This window comes from Ischnura elegans, chromosome 11 (genome assembly GCF_921293095.1).
Source record: "Ischnura elegans chromosome 11, ioIscEleg1.1, whole genome shotgun sequence".
In the NCBI taxonomy this organism is placed as follows: domain Eukaryota; kingdom Metazoa; phylum Arthropoda; class Insecta; order Odonata; family Coenagrionidae; genus Ischnura; species Ischnura elegans.
Genome location: NC_060256.1, coordinates 98,504,783 through 98,524,264, shown reverse-complemented (window position 1 = coordinate 98,524,264; position 19,482 = coordinate 98,504,783). Strand labels below are relative to the sequence as shown.

Sequence of the window (19,482 nt, the reverse complement as noted above, 5' to 3'; positions counted from 1 at the left end):
TCCAATATCCCTTCCGTTCCCCATATTTTTCCCTCTCCGAGTAAATCCCCTTGTCTGTCTCCTCCAGACCCTGCTGCCCCTGCCCCCCCCCCCAATACGCCTGTACTCGCCCTGATTGCTGCTCATGAATTCCCATGATCCTTTTCGCCACTGGCCTTTTGCCGTCCCCTTCCGCTTTGTGACACTGCCTGCTATTTTGTGGTCGACTCTCTTCCTTAGCTCCGGAATTCAAGGAATGCCTCGTGCAATTGGAACAGAAAATAGATAATCGTGGGGCGCCTATTCTTCTGAATTTTGAACACACGGATATTACGATAATGGATTCTCCGCTTGGGCACTAGATGTATTTTAAAATGGAAATTTTCATCGCCACAAGCATCGCTGTAGGTTGAGAGATCTAAATTTCACTGGTAAATTTGCATTGCTTGGGACCACTTAACTAGATTTTCATTCGCCTTGATATAGGCTGTGTTTTGAAGTAGCGATAATAAAGTCATTTATACCTTTATCAGTGATATGGCTTAAAAACTCCAGTATTTTTCAAAGTTCAGCATCAACTAAATTTTGCAGGCGATTGTTTCACGATCCGCAAGCTCCTTGGAAGAGAGCAAACGAAACCAGGAATCGTGGTCACTGACGATTCCCGAGCCTCCCTTACAGCCGTGATGTAGCTCCGGGAGACCTTTTTCTCTTCCTCAAAGTGAATACAACTCTCAAAGGACGCAATCAAGACACTCGGAATCCTGTCAAAGTGGCTTGCACGCGTGGTCTGAAGGATTGGGCCAGTTGTTTACCTCTAGGGAGCGTAAGTGCGGAAAACTCTCGCCTGCAGAATCGTGTTGATGCTGAAAGAGCATACTTCGGAGTCTACTTGAGTTTTGTAGCAATATCACCGATAATTTTCTTAAAATGAGTGTATTCTCATTATTCAAAATGCACACCCAGCATAATCTATTGAGTTCATAACTTTCTACAAGTATCTCTCGCAAGAGTAAATATGATGCAAAAAAAAAGGAAGAATAAATCGATTGCTCGGCGTGCTCATCGCCGCGTTGCGAATTTTACTTTGAAAGATGATTAAAGATCGCCCAAATTGACAGACTCAATTAATATTCCGCGGGGAGCACTGAGGTCCTGTCTATGTAGTTGCCATGATAGAAGGGACTAAGGCCTACAAGACGGCTCGGTACTACTGTATGTTTCAAAAATACCAATTTCCGTAGTCGTAAACATATTTAGCTTCCATTCTGTGGCCGCTGAAACCCCAGCTGATTTCTTAGCTCAACAATTAGTTGAATGACTCTCATTATGCAATCGCTGGGCACTGCAAGAGGTGCACTGAAAGTTTTCTTTCTGTGAGTGCTTTCCATGGAGAATGGACTTAAATCGCGTGCTTAAAGTGGGGAAACGGAGCAATAGCAATAGCATTCGTAGCAATATTTATAAATTTTACTTTCTGGTGATTATATTCTGTCACTAATATATCTGTTATCCACACATAAAAGTGAATGAGGCCATATTGCATCCACCCGCTTGCCGCGCCGCCGTACTCTCCGCCGCCGCCGGCCAGAACCGGAGTCGTCCGAGCGTTCGAAAAAACTATTTAAAATTCGGGGTTGCAAATTGGTGCAAGGTTTGACTTTAGATTCACAATGTAGAAGCTTCAAAGAACGAAATGATATAAGTTACTTAGTGTAAGCCGGTGATAATGTCTACTTTTTTTCTACGTTTATGTAAAAAAAAATGGGTTGAAAACAGGCTCCGCCATTTTGTTATGTATCTATGGTTATTAACGAAACAAAATTTTTAAAAACCCTTTAAATGAAAGAATAAGAAGTTTAAATTAAGATAGTATAACAGTTTTGTCGATAATACTAATTATAAAACCACTGCACGAGGATAAAGTCGGCAATTTTCAGAAAAAATCGAGGGTGGTCGTTTTTCGCTAAATTTGCTCAACTTTGACCTCACATATATTGTTAAAGTGAAAACACAGGACCAAAATAATATGGGTAGTTATGCACAATTTATTTGAGAATGTGTATGCGAAGTTTCAACTTCCTAGCTCAAAAAAATCGATTTTGAGGTTTTGGCCAGCTTTTTTCGATTCTAGCCCACTGTGCGCTGTTTTGAATCCATTCCGTCTTACTTTCCGTCCATCCTCTCCCCCTTGGCATCATAGTCAACGAATGAAAGGAGTTGCGAAGACACACGGAGTGTCTTTCTGCCGAGGTAAGGAGAAGATCCGAGGAAAATGAAGAGCGGCGGGAAATATTTCTAGATGATCTTTTTAATTAAGGAAGCCATTAGGCTAAATGTTTTCCTCACTCGGTCCGTGCGTGGCGCTGCACTTTAATTAGTGCGAGGCACTCTTTTGGCGGCTGCGAAAGGTAAGCAGGCAAAGGCAGAGAAACTGCATCGACCATATGCCAGAGTTCTTTCACTTTGTGTATGAGGTACGTACTTCTCGGAATAAATGTGAGATTCAGTTATTTCAGTGAGCAGGTAACTGAAGCATAAAGATGGATTCAATGACGTTTTTTTCCGTTTCTTCGTACGCTGCAAATTGATTCCGTCGAATTTATTTCATTTTTACGCCATAGGGCACTCTCCCCTCAAACGGTGAATTCCGCTCAAAGGCCAAGGTTCGCCGTATCTGTGGCGAGATGTGTGTGAACCTGTGGATACACATATTCGTTTCACGCCACTCAGCCTTCCAATACAAGCTGCGTTGAAACCCTTCTCCTTCATTGTTGTCTCTCTAGCGATCGTCCGCTAGATGGCAGAGCTAACTGTTGCCAATGGAGAAAGCATTGCTACATAAATGGACCAGTCCGTCCTGTTAAAACTCGAATTTTGTTGCTCTTGAGGGTGATTTATTAAATTACCATATTTATTTATGTGATTTCTGCTAAATTCCATTATAGGCTAGCCGTCCTTAATCAAAATTTGATAGCTACGCTCAAGAAAGCACATGCCATCATTTATCTCTCTATGAATTTTTTTATCTTTAACTACGTGAGCCTTATCACAAAAATACCGTTTAAAATATAATAGCATTAAGTGAATATTTAACGCCATGACCTTCGTCCACGTACAGCAGTGACGGCAGACTTATCGTTTTCCAGGCAATTTATATTGGTGAGTTGTTCTCAGGTTCTCCTCCAGGTGTAATGCTTAGACGTATTCTATGTTTAGCTGGCCCACTCTGGCATCGATGCCTGACAAGTCTGAAGCTTCGGCCTAAATATAACCTGGAGGAACACCCATGAGCGATTCACCGCACACAATATTTTTATAATTGTATTGATTTCTTGATAAAAAGGGGTCGTGAGCTGTTGCTGTGCGGTAGCACACCACTCTGGTAAACTGAATACTCGTAAATGAGTAACATGAAATCATGTCGAGTGAACGTAGGTGAAAAACGCAAATTGCTAAGAGAAAAAACTCCTCCAGAACAGAAGTCGAAGCACGAAACCTTGGCATCTTCGGGTCACGCAGATTTGAGGCTCTCAACCGATTCTTGGAATTCTAATCTGCCTCGCGTTGCACCTTACTAGATATGAAGGCCCGTCTTGAGGGCCTTCATATCTAGTACTTCCACCAACCTCCGTACAATGGTCTTGAAAAATCAGGAATGTGGAAAGCGCCGTCGCCCGATAAGTCGAAACCCGCGGTTCGATTCCCAGTCCAGTGGAATTTCCTCAATGTAAATCATGTGAATACGAAGTTCCACCTTTTCCTTCATGCATCCTAGCATGCAGGCAGAATGGACAACGAGGGTGGTTGGGACGGATCGTCTCAGTCACTCCCATTCCTTTCATTCCACATTCCCATTCGCGTCTTTCATAACAATCAGCTACTACACCAATCCAAAATCCGTCTCTCTCTCTCCCACAGACCACTTTTTTGCAGACTTCCTGCCTCTTTCAATACCATACCCTCTTTTTGGATCTCTCAAAGCCCTCTGCATTATTGAAGAGGAGGTTTCGAAAAGCCGTCCTCTCTGTAATCTTAATTATTCATTCTTTTTATTATACTTTTTATATATGTTAAATCTGAATATTATCAGTTTTATATTTAAGGGCAAAATTAGCTTTTTTTTAAATGATTAACTAAGCAAATAAGTATATTGTAGATACAGACTCTTATTAAATCATATACTGCTGTAAAACTCAAAAATAATAAATTATAATATAAGGTCCAAAAGTTGTTTTAAAATTATGCTCCGCTATTTTCGTTACTAAAGGACAAACAGAGAATTTAAAACCACTGCCGTCGCTGCACTCATGCAAAGTTGACGAAAATTAGTCTTAAAAGCCAGAAAAATATAATTATTTTCTGTAGTATCCCCTTCCATATATTAATCAAGTTTCCCAGAAACTCCGCCAAGGGCTGATAGCTGTGCAAGGCAAAAAGAGAAGTCGTTGGCGTACTTGATAGGAATACCGCTACGCGCAGTGGAATGTTTCGAATTACAAAATCGTTCCATGACTACGAAGTGGATGTGTGAAGCTTTTTATTTGCGTGAAATTCGAATGCAGATGGCGCCGGCGTGCAAGGGTGCAGGTGAGAAAATAAAATGATTGAGAATGACACAGATTTACTTTGCGCGAAGGCTCTTTTGAAATTCCGCGGCTGAAAAATACGGACGTGAGTGGGTCATGTGATCCTCACCCAATTGATTAGTTACACATTGCGGAAGCTGTGTGCGAGAGAAAAACGTAAAGAGATTACAGAGCTTCTTTGTGACGATTCAAAAACGTGATTCTCTTCCTCAGAAACCTTATAAACATTACCGCTAGTATTCGCGTGAAATGCTAGTCTAGCATTCGTTTTTTCGAATGAGTGAGGTGTACTTGAATAGGGCGGGGCGATATTTTTTAAATATCTATAATTGGTGTTAGTAATAGCGACCAAAGGGGCGAAAAATATCGATACCGATTAATATATCGAACAAGAAAATATATAATCGATAATTTTTGGCTTCCATCAGCTAAATTGATTCATTTCAATGGACGTTTTTTCCCCCGATTCATTTATAGGTCGAATCTGGATTTGTGAATGAAAAGAACCCTCAAGAAAACTAAGAGCAGAAGGCGATATTTTATGGAGTAATGCAATAGGTAATAATGCGTGAAAAACGTTCGTATTGTCCACAGAAGTTTATTATTAACTGACCAAGATTAAGACAACTTAAGGTCAAATTCAAGGTGGAACCAAACATGATACGAGCAAATTATTACCAATTGTGGGGCTGAAGAGGGGACAGCAATTAGGGGAGGGGGTGAAAGGAGTACTTTACAACTCTCTCTTCTTCATGAAAATAGGTTTCCAGTCAACGTTTTATTTTGTATTCCTATCTTTGCTAATTAGTGGTTGTCGACCCCAGAAATAAAGAGGTAACGCATTAGCAGCAAATTGGTGTTGTATCTATAATGCAATGCTTTATTCATAAATTCATATTCAAATATGAAATGCACAAGCGTTTTACTGACGAGTTCGCTGGCCAGCCGTGGGCGCCTACGGAATTTCCTGTTTCTTCATTTCACGATTATTAACACCTGGAAAAATTTGACAACCCGATGTCATGAAGGAATGGTTATCTATTATGCAACCAATTTTTACGGCAAAACTGTGTTGCCAACGTCTTAAGTTCTGAAATATAGTCGTTTTCATCGCAATTTTCGCGATCATATTGGCAATATTTTAGGTGAGGAGATGATAGAGTACATAAATATAACAGTCATAGGATCGGTAGTCTGCAGTCCTCCATTTCTCCTAATCCCAAGGTAGCGCACTCAGCTTACTCATGTCCTTCTTCCATTGTTTCCTTCCTTACCCCTTAACTTCTGCCGCGGGGTCATAGCAGATCCCAAGGCTGGTAAATTTGTTGCATACTTCGAGGGTGATTTGGCTACATCGCTTAGATACTGTGCAGCTTCAAGTCTACTCCCCTCCTTCCACCGAACTGGTTTTTGGTCATTCCATCTCACCCTCGCGAAGTGTAAACGCTGTGCAAAGTGATCTCGGTCTGTCCCGCCGCCACTAGTTGCGCTATAGATGATACCTCGTCTTCTTTGCATTGAAGTTATTACCATTGTGAAGTGAAGTGGTGTATATTAATTTATTTTGCTAATTGTTACAATAATTGAATTATGAGTTCCCAGGACCTGAATGAATAGAAAATCAAATATGAATTTCACCAAAAATGCAAGTTTTTTTTCTAAAACTATGAAAAAATATTAAATATTGAAAATATCAAGATCTAATAATCTAAAAGTGTGGAAAACAATTTAATCTTTTAAATGTGCACGGCGGTGGTTTTGACAAAATATCACAAGTTATTAAGAAATTAAATGAATAACTTGGGGATCTGGCATGTCCCCACTATCCAGTACTAACGTCTCAAAAAACCTCGTCCGTAGTTATCCGTCTCAAGTACTAATCTCTAGACCTTCTTAAACGGACTTCTCTACATATTATCCTCGTGTAATTACTTCATTGCCTAACGTCTGTGTCGTAATCTGGCGTAATGTTGCTCCACACCTTCCCGTCTTTTCCTAATCTTCCATAAATCTCTTTGTGTCTCACCTTAACCGTCCATTTGATCTTAAGCATTCGCTGCCAAATCGAGAAGGCCTCGAGTCTTTTCTGCTCACCTTTCCCAATTTTCTAAGTGCCGGATGCGCAGTGTGCCCCTGCCTACATGAATGTTTCAACGTACTGTAAGAGTGCCGATGTTTCGGAAACTGACTAGTTACCCATTCTCACGGCTACTGAAAGAATATTTGAAGCGACCGTTGAAGCTCAGCATTAGGAGGGGCCGGATTGGTCGCGTCCCGATTGTTGTCGCGGAGGACCGTGGACCAGCGGAGACTTAGCTCTGGCAAGCTCAACTCTTTTAAGACTTCTATTCCAAGAGCTGCTGATCAAATATCCCGAAACGTCGGCACCCGAAACGTCGGCACTCTTACATAATATTACCCGCGCGGAATCCCGAGAAGAGTCGTAGGGCTACGGAAGAGTTTATACGTATTGTTTGCCGGGAAAGTGTTAATTTATATATTTTCTACGAACTGTTTCCGAGTTTCTAATCTTTTGCTAATGGAGCGGTCTTTGCTTGCGAAATATGACAATATCTGTTGTACTTCAACTATCTCAGGCAATAGTAATCATGTGGTAGGCGAATGATTCCACGTGTTCCAATGTATTATCTTTGGTATGGTTTTGTTCACTGATCTCTCTCTCCCAAATAAAACTATCTCGGATTTCTTCTTTTAAATTTGTATGATAAATTTCCCAATTTTTCCTTCAATGACGGTCAGTGAGTTCTCATTTGTGATTTTCTCATATTTTAGATGCATGCGTAGTTGTAGATTGGGGTTGTCAGTAAAAAGGAAGCCCATCAAGGTAACTCTCGAAACATGTCTAAAAGGACACTTTAATTACCCCACTGTCTGATTTGATTTTCAGGTATTGCTTATTGAAAACATGTACTACCATAATGAAACACTGACTTGCAATTTTCCACAAAAATAAAATTGTGGAAAATTGCAAGTCAGTGTTTCATTATGAATCAATTCCACTCCATCTCGCTTGATTCCTCGAATTTTATATGTACTGCCATCTTAAACTTTCCAAAGCACTTGCTCTATACCCTGAACAATATGTACATGCTTATCGAATGAGAATATCTTACTGCCACAATTTACTCCGACGTAAAACTTTATATTTGAGATAAATGCAAGTGTTTCAAAAGATCTCCTATCAACATTGTTTGTATGTTTTAAAGCAACCTAAAATTCTATAAATGCAGCATTTCATACATTTTGCATTCGAAGATATAGGAGAAATAGCCGCTATTACATACTGAGTGATGCGCATTTAATCGAAGTAGGAAGCTTCCTAAAGGAATTGGAATAGTGCGAAGAGTTAAAAGGAATATTCAACACCTTTCTCCTATTCATCTCCTTTTTCAATGGTCCCGTTTCTGATGCCGCTGTGCTCAGGAATATGATCTCATATCGCTTGCTTTTCTCCATTTCTATGCTTTTCCAGGAGGGAAGATATTATTCCCTCAAAATAAAACTAACGTTGTGTTTACCTCTTTATTTGCAGCAATCACGCGGGACGTGGGAATATTTCCGGACGGCTCCCTCGCAATGCATCTGCCAGACGTCACATCGGCCTTAGCGTGTGATATAAGACTGGAGAACTGAGGGAACTTCATTGTGACGTTTTTTATTTGTTTGTTCAACTTATGCAATTTACTCTTCCGTAGACCAAGTGAACGATGGACTCCAAATAGGGGGTACTCGTTGACTCCACTAACCGAGGAACGAGTGATGACAAAACTTGTGAAATTGACCAAAAATATTAATAATTTCCTTTTGAGAGGAATTGCAAATGAAGATTACTTAACGGGTGAATGTTTACTGTGTGTCAAACGTACTCACGAGAAAAAAAACGTTGTTCTATCCACAGTGAGTGTGGAGTTTATGGTTAGTGTATTTAAATATAATATGAGTCTGATTGTGTAAATGAGAGAGAAAGGGCACGAAATGTATGTTATAAGGTGATTGAACGAGTGTTATACTGCGAGCTAAGTGCACGGGAGCTGCTGTTGTAAGTACTTAAGCAAGCAATGCTTCTTAGGTTTGACAAAATTAAATGAAATAAACCTTAAGTTTGATATTTTATGTGTAATTTGTTTTGCGTGTATCAATAACTCAGTTTCCCTTTTGTTGGTTCAGGTGGAATGAAAATTTCTCATTTACTAAATTCCATCCAATATGCTTTGATATATCTTTGGCAACTTGAGTTATACCAAAATTCTATGCATCTCCGCAATTTCATTAAAATTTCCAAAGTGTTTCTATTGACAGTAGACAAAACACTACCTTTTCTATTACAATTATATTACAAAGAGTATTCCTTTCTAATTCCCTCACAGTAGGTACTTTTGCAAGTTCAAGTGTATTTTGCCTTGAATCTATTATTACAGTGCACTGCATCCATCTAAAAAGTGATGCATTGTACTTATGTATCACTTTTCAGCTTGAAAGTTACTTTTCCAATTTTGCTTCAATCAATGCAAGATAAAAGAAACTCAAGATGGAAAATCCCGCCTTTAATTCTATAGCGATTGAACACCCTGTTGAAAAAATACACAGTTGAATACTCACAATCTTTTACCCCTTTTAAGAGTAGCAAAGTTGACCTCATGAAAATCTTGATAAGAAAACGATACAACCTAACCGGCTTTATCTTGAGACATGATTGACATCAGCCTGATGAATACAGTTGTCGAGCGACAAGTGGATGGCAATAACGGAAAGAGAAGACCTTGAATAAAATGTACGGAACAGGTAAAGAGGGATGCCTCTCCAACGCGAAAAAAATATATGAGGAAATACTCGGACAAAATTTCAAAAATAGAGACGCAGCAAAATGTTGTGCAAGGTCTACTCTAAAAGTCGTGAACATTTTGAAATATTCAAGGAAACTTTAAGGCGAGTAATCGTGGCCAAAAAGGCATTCTAGAGACAGTATGCCTCAGTTCAAGTAACCCCTACGTTAGCAAACAATAAAAAAATCCATTATTCGAACTTGAGCAATTCGCCGTCTATGCGCCGTTATTTACTTGTCGTTACGGGGAGGGTGGGGAAATTGAAACAATAAATATTGTAATATAACCTCTATGGTAAAACCCCTGGGTATAGACCGCTTTTTGATGCAATTGCTGCGATTGCGAATATAGAAAGAAGTAAAAACTATGGACAGAGAGCTGGTCTTTAGCATAGAGACCCAGCTGTCATAGTAATACGTGCTCGGCACTGAGGACGAAGGCAAGGGCAGTGGAGAGATGGACGAAAGCCCATGAGTTCAGGCAGCAGTATATCTCTCAACTTGTCGGCGTGCTTTGCAAGGTAGTCTTCGAGCCACTTGGCGTAATTGCAGCGTCTCCCATAGTAACCATTTGACGTGTTGAGGGCCTCAAGGTCGCTGCATGCAGAGCGTCAGCTAAAACAGATGCACTGGTTCCCCCGTGGCCGTCTTCTTTGCTAAGGAAACCAATTCGACCCTCCGCGAGGCCATTGCACGATTCCACAATAATTCTTCCGAATGAGAACAGCTGGCTTCTGTTAGTTGCTGACTATCTTCGGTGCGCGTAACAAGTGTTGGCCTCCACCACGAGTCCCCGGAAGGGAATTTGGGTCCTCGAGGTGACATCCAGCCAGACGAAAAACCAACCCGGTATGGCGAAGAGGTCGTCGGAATTATAATACCATCGGAGTCAGGTATGTACCCATTTATTTTCATTACATTTTACACATTTATAACGCAAAATAAGGTTATATACGATGATAGGGCTAGGCCAAAGGTTTAAAGCTAGAAATGGATCAACCATCATTATCCTCTGGGAATTTGCAGAAGTAAATATTATTTATTTGTGGATTTAATTGAAGTTGTGGAAGTAAATAAACATATTTACCGTTTTCCCGTTTTGTTACATTGCGGTGAATTATTTTGTGGTCTCTGATCGCTGTTGAGAATAATGCATTTTTAAACCGCTCCGATGGTATATATCCCTGCTTGTCTGCTCCTCGGCCAGTATATTGAAGATCGTTGCGTTTATAGTTTCTTACTTAATTGTGTTACGTAAATATCGTCCCTTATTTTTTAAAACTGTTCTCAAGCGTTCCATCTGTTTCACGCTTGACTTTTTGGTCGCATGTTGCATGTTATGTGCCATGTGAATTCCTTCTCGTGAGTTTCTGGAGTGGTTGCCCTTGTACTGACATGAGTGTTCGTAGTGGTAGCGGGGTGGGAATAAGAGCCCATAGCGTGTGGATTGAGCCCTTCACTCCTCTTTTGAAATATTTTCTCTTCCGAAATGTCTGGCACCAGTCAAATTTTCGAAGAGGAAAATTTTACCCCGCTACTCTCTAACTCCTCCATCGACCACGAACGTGCACGCGTAAAATTAAAATCTTAAGTCTAACTGTAAACTAAAGCCCACCATTTCTCCCTATCCCTAGCTTGTTCTTTTACCTCCCTAAGACACATATCCCTCGAATCCCTCGTGATCCACCCTAGGTGCTTGTGCCCCTTGGTCTTCGTCTGGGGACTTTTTCATCAATTTTTCCTTCCTTTACGTTTCTTATATAACTGTTGTGTCTTACAACGTAGCCAATCCTACGAATTATTTTTTGGCGTAAAGTCATCCATAGTGTCCTTTATTCTCCTATGCTTCTATATAATTCCTCGATTATCACCCTTATATCTGCCGGTTTTATCCTCCTCTAACACGTCTCGTAGGAATTTATTCTTTTCTGATAAATTGTTCTCGCGGCCCAGGTTTCTGAACAATAGAGTACCACTACTACCATTGGTTTCACGTACTGTTTATTGTTATCCAGTCAAATGCACTACGGGCATAGCAGCGGCCTCTATGCCATCAACAACACTTTGTACCACCGCAATTTTCTCTCTCCCTCTACCCCCTCCCCCAGATTTTCTTCTACAGGGAGACCTTGCGCAGGGGTTGGTGGCTCCATGTCATAATGTTTGATAATAATTTTATTTAAGCACAAAAATTCTTTTATGAACATTTGAAAGGTGAATTATACAATGCAACACACTACTCCTGTGGAGTACAATCACTAAAAATATCACATATTAGATGCATCTTCTACGACTGTACCAATCATCACCAAAAATACATGTTTAGAAATGCATGTCTTTGATCTAGATGATGGGCTTACTAACGAGAACCTCATGTCATTCTACGGCATGATTCCTAAATTCTCTTGGAGAACTACAGGCATTGCGGTATGATGTTCTTTGACTTTCTTTTTTTACGTTTGGTCTTCATCGCCTTCTTAGACTTTTTCACACATTTCGAATTTAAGTACATAAACGCTATCAATATCCGATTTGTCTTTTATGTTTAAATTCCCAATTGCTTTTAGGATCCGAAGACAGTTTTGGATGTACCTCCCAAATATCTGGTCCGTCTTTATACTGATCCAGGATAGTTATGCTTCTCTTGGATAACCTTTTTAGTCACCAGCGATAGTTGAATTTGGGTTTACGGTCTATTGGGCTGATAATGGACCACTCATTCTTCGAAGTTGAAGATTTCGGTACACAGCCAAGAGAATGAAAATATTTGGGAATTCCTATCATTTATAGACTTATGAAGTAAGATGAGAGGTAAAAGAGAATATTAAAAGAAATGAAATGCGAAATGCGGGTTTATATGAGTTGTCGTAAGGTGGTCGTAGTTTGCCCTTTACGGCATTAGAGGCAATTATTTCGTAACTGCTCTCGTAACCTGAGGAATTTCTCCGGGAAGAACCTTGAAAGGCCAATTAATCTCGGCGTGCTTCATGGGAACTCATCGCGAGCATAGACTACCTCGCAATCGGAGTTCCATTTGCAATATCTGAATTGGAGCCTTAATCTTTCCAATTTCCGGTCACGTGTGTTGATGGCCAAATTGGAGCCAATCGTAAATATTAATCGGCAGATGCTACATTTCGCATGCATCCGTTCCCGGTAAGGCTCAATAATTTGAAAAGTATTTAGGTATTTCCTCTCACTAATTTTTCTCAAAGCTTCCGTCATGCAGTCAGAAAAATTTCCAATTAATGTAGTAAGCCTTGGTAGCAAGCTAATATAAGTATATTACAGTAGTGAAATAAGCGAACCGCGGGCCCTACTAGTAAGTACTGGCATTGTCCATGATTGACCATCGCTCAGATCCGGATGAGACTTTCAGGAGTCTCACAGTACTTGTCACCTGGTCTACGTCATGAGAATTATTTTCAAATACTTCTTGCAACAGCTCATCTTTTAACATGCGCTTAGAGAATGTAGAATCTCACTCGTTACTCTTACGAATTACATCGCGAGTCAACTCAATGCATCCGCCGAGGGTGTATTGGGACACTAGCTGTCTCATTAGGAGCGACATTGAAGGGGTGCACAGTGTTTGGTCTGGAGTTAAAGAAACGCGTTGAGGTTACGCAAGATGTTTGGAATGCTCTATGTTTACGTTCGACAACATTTTTCGGGCCAGGAAGTAAGTAATGAGTGGGATTTGAAATGATGCCCGTTTTGTCACTCGTTAAGTCGTCTATTCCCAATTGCAAAAAATATTTAAGCATATTATATGGCTTCTGCGTCGCATATATATACGATTCAACGATATAATCTTCAGAAACATGACAAATACCATGACCTTTCGGTGGGAATTTCTTAATGTGCCCTAACGTCATGCTTCTTTCACCAAATCCGTGTCCTCCTCCTCAGAGAGCATTATATTCAGGCCATTCTATGCTTTTCGATGCTCAAGCGCTGCTCTGGCCGCAGATGAGAAAAGGTAATGGAAGGTACTCAAATCCTAAAACAGTTATGTAGTCTTTATATTTCAAAATTCCTTGACATCGTAATAAAGTAAAATAAAATTTTTATTTTATTTCACGAAGAACGCGAAGTTGCTCGAAGTCAACTCATACCAGCTTTAATGCTCTCGATGACGACTTCCGATAAGAGATGACGATTTTAAAACGTTTAAAAGGAAAGGTTTACGTTTTTCAGAGAGCATGTCTTTCCAGGTAAAAATTGAAGGCAAAATGGGAAAAAACTGCGGGAAACAACGTTCTATAGTTTTTTAATTTAACGTTTTAAAACGCCCATGGAAAACTTTTTTCCCTGAACTAGTTCCTCTCTAAGATCATTTGAGCGATAAAGTGTGTTTTCCTCTTCGGTTTGAGAGCCTAAGTCCTTTAGGTTCTCGTCTCGTCGGAGAACCTTAACTTTATTTTGGCTAGGTTTGGGCAGATATCACCACAGACTAAGGCTCTAGGCGAATGAATTTCACACATTTAGGGCAGGGGGCTTTTCCTTGGCCGCCCTGCGCTTCCATTATTTTCGTTTATATTGCCCTTAGGCCTCGCCACAGGTTTAAACTTGGGACTGTCCTGTAAGTGGCCTAGTGATATCTACCGTCTCGGCCATGGCAGAAAAATGTTTCTACCGCAACAGGCGTACTTATTACATTTTTTTTATTTCTCCATCATCCGGAAATCTTTGTGGTTTATAGGCCTCACTCTCGTCAGGTTTTTAGATATTTCAAATAAGATATTTTACGTTGAATAAAAAAAGGTAAAATTTCCATACTTGAGGTTATCAAGTCAATGTTGTCTCCCTCAATGTGCCGTGAAAATTTCAAGATAATGGTATAAGTTTTAACCAGGCTGTTCGTACATAGTAAGAAAAAAAGGCGAAACACGATTTTATGATCGAGAATAATGGTTTTTCTTCAGTAGTAGTAGGCGGCTACTTTTTATGGACAGGTCTTCCAGCCAAATATTTTTTCCATTCGGTTAAATAAAATCCACCATAGCAAAACCTCACTGAGATTAAAAATGTATTCAGGGACATTCCGAATGTGGATGGCCTAAATTTTAATTTATTATATTTCACTTTCAAGCCTTTTATGCTAGTCGTAGCTCCCCTTGAATATTGTAATTTCAGTCATTTTGGTATAGTAATTTGCAATGAATAAAGTGATCGTTTGGTAATAGCACAAGATAGCGCACCAAAATTGATTTTTACTCTAACTATAATGTTAATTTTGCGATACACATTATAATTGTTTTTATCCAAGTGATATAAATATAGACACGCATATTAGAGCACTGAGTAGCATTTATTATTTTCATTGGCAAGTATCACCATTGAAGCCTGAGTCCAAATCCGGATTTCCAATTTTTCCGGAATTTAAAAGTTCAATTCATGGAAGACAATTTCAAGAGGAAAGCCAGGGAAACCGGGAAAGCCCGCGATCATTCTTCAATTTGAAGAGCACATTTAAATATTTCTAAATTATGACACGCAATTTGTTTTTCGGTGGACCGTATCTTACTAAACACTTATTTTATTTATAACTCCAAAATTATGTAACATTAATTTGCTAAAAATTGATACCAGATCCATTTTCACCTGTTTAAATATTTGCCTTGGCATATTTCTGTGTGTAAAAAGCTGCTATAAAGGTTCATATTTTAAACTCACCAGACAATAATACCTGTCGCGTTCATTATTTATTATTGTAACAGTTGAATGTCATGAAGATTTACGTTATTTACGCCAGAGAAAAATGCTTATAAATTGATTTTCAGGAAAATCGGAATCATTAAAACAATTGGTTCAAGGAATTATTTACGCCATTCAGCCCTCCATCGAAAAAAAATTGCCCTCTACAGTATAGAAATACTCTTAAAAATTAAAAAATAACAATTTGCTGTACTACAACCAATGCTTAGCTTGAGCATCTCTTTTTTGGGCAGGGGCCTTTCAATGTCATCGGATGAGTGTTAAAGTAATAGGACAAACAGACATTTTTATTTACATAGATTTAGATTAGATAGTGCTTCAGGTCAAGGAAATGGAGCCGTGAATAGCGGAGCATCGCATCAAACCGGAATGCTCGCTCCAGCACTCGCGACTCCATTCCGATCCCATCATGCCCTTCGCCTACAATCAATGGTTCCCCCGTTGCCTCCCTCCCCTCTCCCCCAACCCCCGTCCACACCGAATAATATGTTTGCGGAAATTGTTGGCTTGGAGCGACAATTGAATATCGCTCGCCGAAAAGCGAGCTTCGTGTTGGGAACAATACGAACTCATCGGAGTATGACAAGGGGAAGGTCCACGTGTTATTTCCTGCTGCCTTTAGAGTGTTCCCGAGTGCTTCCGTGGTGGCGCTGTTTTCTTCTAATATTTTCCACTGTTGCGCGGTTGATTGAGTTATGGATTTTTTTCGCGCGTCGTCATCGCCATATTGATGCGAACCGCTTCCCCGGTGACAGGCGGATGTCGGTCACCACGCAGACATCTTAATTTGTGACCAAATTTGTAAAATTAATGTAGCCAATTCAAGAGTTTCTGGGTGTCCTGTTTTGATTTCTATCGTGATTTACCGCCCAGTTTATTGAGTTTAATCAGATGGTTTTTTTTGGATAAATGATCTTTACTCAGCTTCAAGCCATAAATTTTCGTGTTCTAGTCTTCAAAGTATGCGCTAAACTGAGAAAATATTTGACGGATTGCAGTTAACTTTTACTTTATTTTAATGAACTGCTGGTGCTCATATCACGCTTGAAAATAAAACCATTTCGATCCTCGTGCATATATGAATTCCTAAAGGATAGTTCGCTTAATTCTTTCCAGTTTTTCATTGCACTTCGCTTGGTAAGGTACTGCTTTACTTTACTCTTACTACATTTTATCATTGAACCTACCAGAATTTCTTAAAATGTTCTTAACATAAGATTCTTTGACCAACCGGACTGGCTCACAGTGAGCTACAAATATAGCATCTCGGCACAGTTGGCATCTGGGATTTTGTCGATTACCTAAAGATAAAATTCGTAAAAAGTAATAAATAAATAAATAAACTTTATTGGCTCTAGGAATCCTTTCCTTTGGAGCCTAAATAAATACATAATAATAAACACTCAGACTGAGAAGGTTAACATAAAAAAAAAGAAGAAATCATCAAACACTAAACCAACCAACTCAAACAACCACCTTTATACAGATTTCCAATAACATAAAACAAAATCAAAAACCATACAAAAAACATACAAACCAAAAATTGCAAGTTGCAGACGCTTATATAAATTCAGTTATCATAAAAATAAAAAGAAAACAAAGACTTTTTGAAATTATTGAATCCTGAGATATTTTTTAATTCTTGGGGAATCGAATTCCATACATGGCATGAATTAATATAAAATGAATTTTGATACATCGTTGTTTTATGAATAGGTACAATTAATTTATTTTTATTTCTTGTTAATCTTGTTTTTTTCATTAAGTTATCTATGTAAGGCTGGAAAATGTAACAAGGAGTTTCAGTTTTTAAAAGTTTATACATAAAGAGACCCATTTGAAATTTTCTTCTTTTTTCAATTTTTAAAATTTTTAATTCCTTATAATATGGAGTGACATGCTCATAATATCCAATGTTACACACATAACGCAAGATACAATTTTGTATTTTCTGTAATTTAGATATCTGACATTTGTTAATGTTCGACATCACCAAAGAACAGTAATCAATATGAGGAATCAACAAAGCATTCGCTAGTTTGAGTCTCAATGGTATTGGCATTAGGTTACGGAAGCATTTTAACTGGTGCAAAGATTTAATTACCTTATTAGAGATGCATGCTATGTGTTCGTCCCAAGTTAGTGTTTTATTTAGAATAACGCCTAAATTTTTAACCTTTTCAGAATAATCTATTTCTACGTCATTAACTTGAATTTTAGGCAGTGAGCCGATGTTTATGGAAGACAAGACCTTGGCGCTGCCTATTATAATGCTCTTTGTTTTCTGTGAGTTTAGTTTCAGACAATTTTTAGACGCCCATTCACATATAATTGAGATATCTTCGTTAACTTGAGCAATGGCGCTAGAGATCGCATTGCGATCGCAGTCAATATAGATCTGCAAGTCATCAGCGTATAAATGGTACTTACAATGACGTATCTTATTTGGGAGGTCCTGAATGTAAATGACAAAGAGCAATGGCCCCAGTATTGACCCTTGGGGGACCCCATGTTCGACAGGGAGTAATTCAGAATGTACATTGTTTTTCCGATCATTCACCGCCTGGAAACGTTGACTCAAGTAAGAACGGAACCATTGTAAAACAGAAGTAGATATTTTCAAATTAGATAATCTTTTTAAAAGTATACTATGGTTAACACAATCAAAAGCTTTACTAAAGTCGAAGAATACCAATATTGTTATTTTCTGCTTATCCATTGAGAGTCTAATGTCATCTGTTATTTTAATCAATGCTGTTTGAGTACTATAACCTTTGCGAAACCCAGATTGAAAATTATTTAAAAAATTATTTTTAGACAGATGTTCAGTAACACAATTAAACACGAATCTTTCAAGAGGTTTTGATAAGGCACACAGTATTGCAATAGGGCGGTAGTCAGACATTTCTACAGGATTTGGCTTCTTTTTAATTGGTTGAATAAGAGCAGATTTCCACAAGGAGGGGAAGTTAGAGTAATCTAACGAGCAATTATAAATTGAAAGCAAAATTGGAAGAGCTAGATGAAGAATCTTTTTAATTACCTTAATACTGATTTCATCTACCCCCGAAGAGTTTGAATTTACCATTGAAATGTATTTTAATAGTAGATCGGGGGTAAAATGAGGGAAATAAAGATTTTCATCGCTAAATTCACGCTCAATGCAAGTATTGACATCGAGACGCTCTTCCTCGTCTATACAATCAGACGATGTGGAACCATTTAGAAAATAGGTATTAAGCTCATTGAGGGGGAAATTAATATTGGTGGGTTCATTTCTGGAATTTCCCAGACCCAATCTTTTAATTTCTTGCCACAGAGAACGAGCATCATTTTTATCTGATAAGCAAGAAAAGAAGTAGTTAACTTTTGCATTATGCTGCATTTGCTTCACTTTATTTCGGGAGACTTTATATTCATTGTATTTTTGAGCAGACCGAGTTCTTCGAAAGTGCCTACGTAAAGAATCTCTGTGACTCATGGCGTTTTGTATTTCTTGAGAGAGCCAGGGACATGGGTTACGTCTTAATTTTATTTTTTTAATGGGGGCGTGTCTATCTAAAAGACAAGTAAGGTGGGAATTGAATATTGCCACTTTTTCATTGACATCACGCGTTAAAAAGAAATCCTCCCATGATAGACCGTTCCAGTCCATTTCAAACATAACGTAATCAAGTTTAGCCAAATCCCGGAAACAGATTTCAGGAGGTTTATATGGTGTCGGGTTGAAAATATAGTTCACATACACTAAGTCATGCTCTGATAGAAAGTTCACAGATTCTTGACCAAAGTCATCCACTTTTCTGGCATCGTCAACAATGATTAGGTCAAGCAAAGTCTGACTTGATTCCAGAATATGTGTGGCTTGAAAAGAAGGCAGATGAAGATTATAACTAAACAATAAATTCTTAAGATAAGCACTCTTACGTGTATCTTTAAGCACATCAATGTTGAAATCCCCACAAATAATGACATTTTTATACATAGGTATGTACTTACATATTAAGGTTTCAAAATCATCACATACATAGCAACTATTTGGTGGTCTATACATGACTACAAACAATAACTTGCCATTAGCATTAGAGACATCAATAAACATAAATTCAGGTTTTCGAGGAGTACCATCGGACTTTTCAAGGACTTTACAATTAAAGCGATCATGGATATACGCAGCCACACCACCACCAACTCTATCGAGTCGATCATTCCGAATTAACTGATAATTTTGGAGGTTCACCATATTATTGTTTATGTGTTCTTTCAGCCAGGTTTCGGATATTCCAATTAAATGATAACTTTTTGCATAAAAATAATGTCTAAATTCATCAATGTGCGCAAATAAAGATT

The 19,482-nt window shown here is 38.7% G+C and overlaps 1 protein-coding gene across 2 annotated transcripts in view; it reads left to right on the top strand.

Moving 5' to 3' along the window:
- LOC124167583 (nephrin) overlaps positions 1–8,700 on the top strand; it is a 952,155-nt gene extending 943,455 nt beyond the window's left edge. For both annotated transcript variants that reach the window (XM_046545557.1, XM_046545556.1), the window contains one exon: positions 8,122–8,700. In XM_046545557.1, coding sequence (XP_046401513.1) covers positions 8,122–8,222 — 101 coding nt within the window. In that variant the 3' untranslated portion in view covers positions 8,223–8,700. The remainder of the gene's footprint in view (positions 1–8,121) is intronic.
- Positions 8,701–19,482: the final 10,782 nt, after the last annotated feature.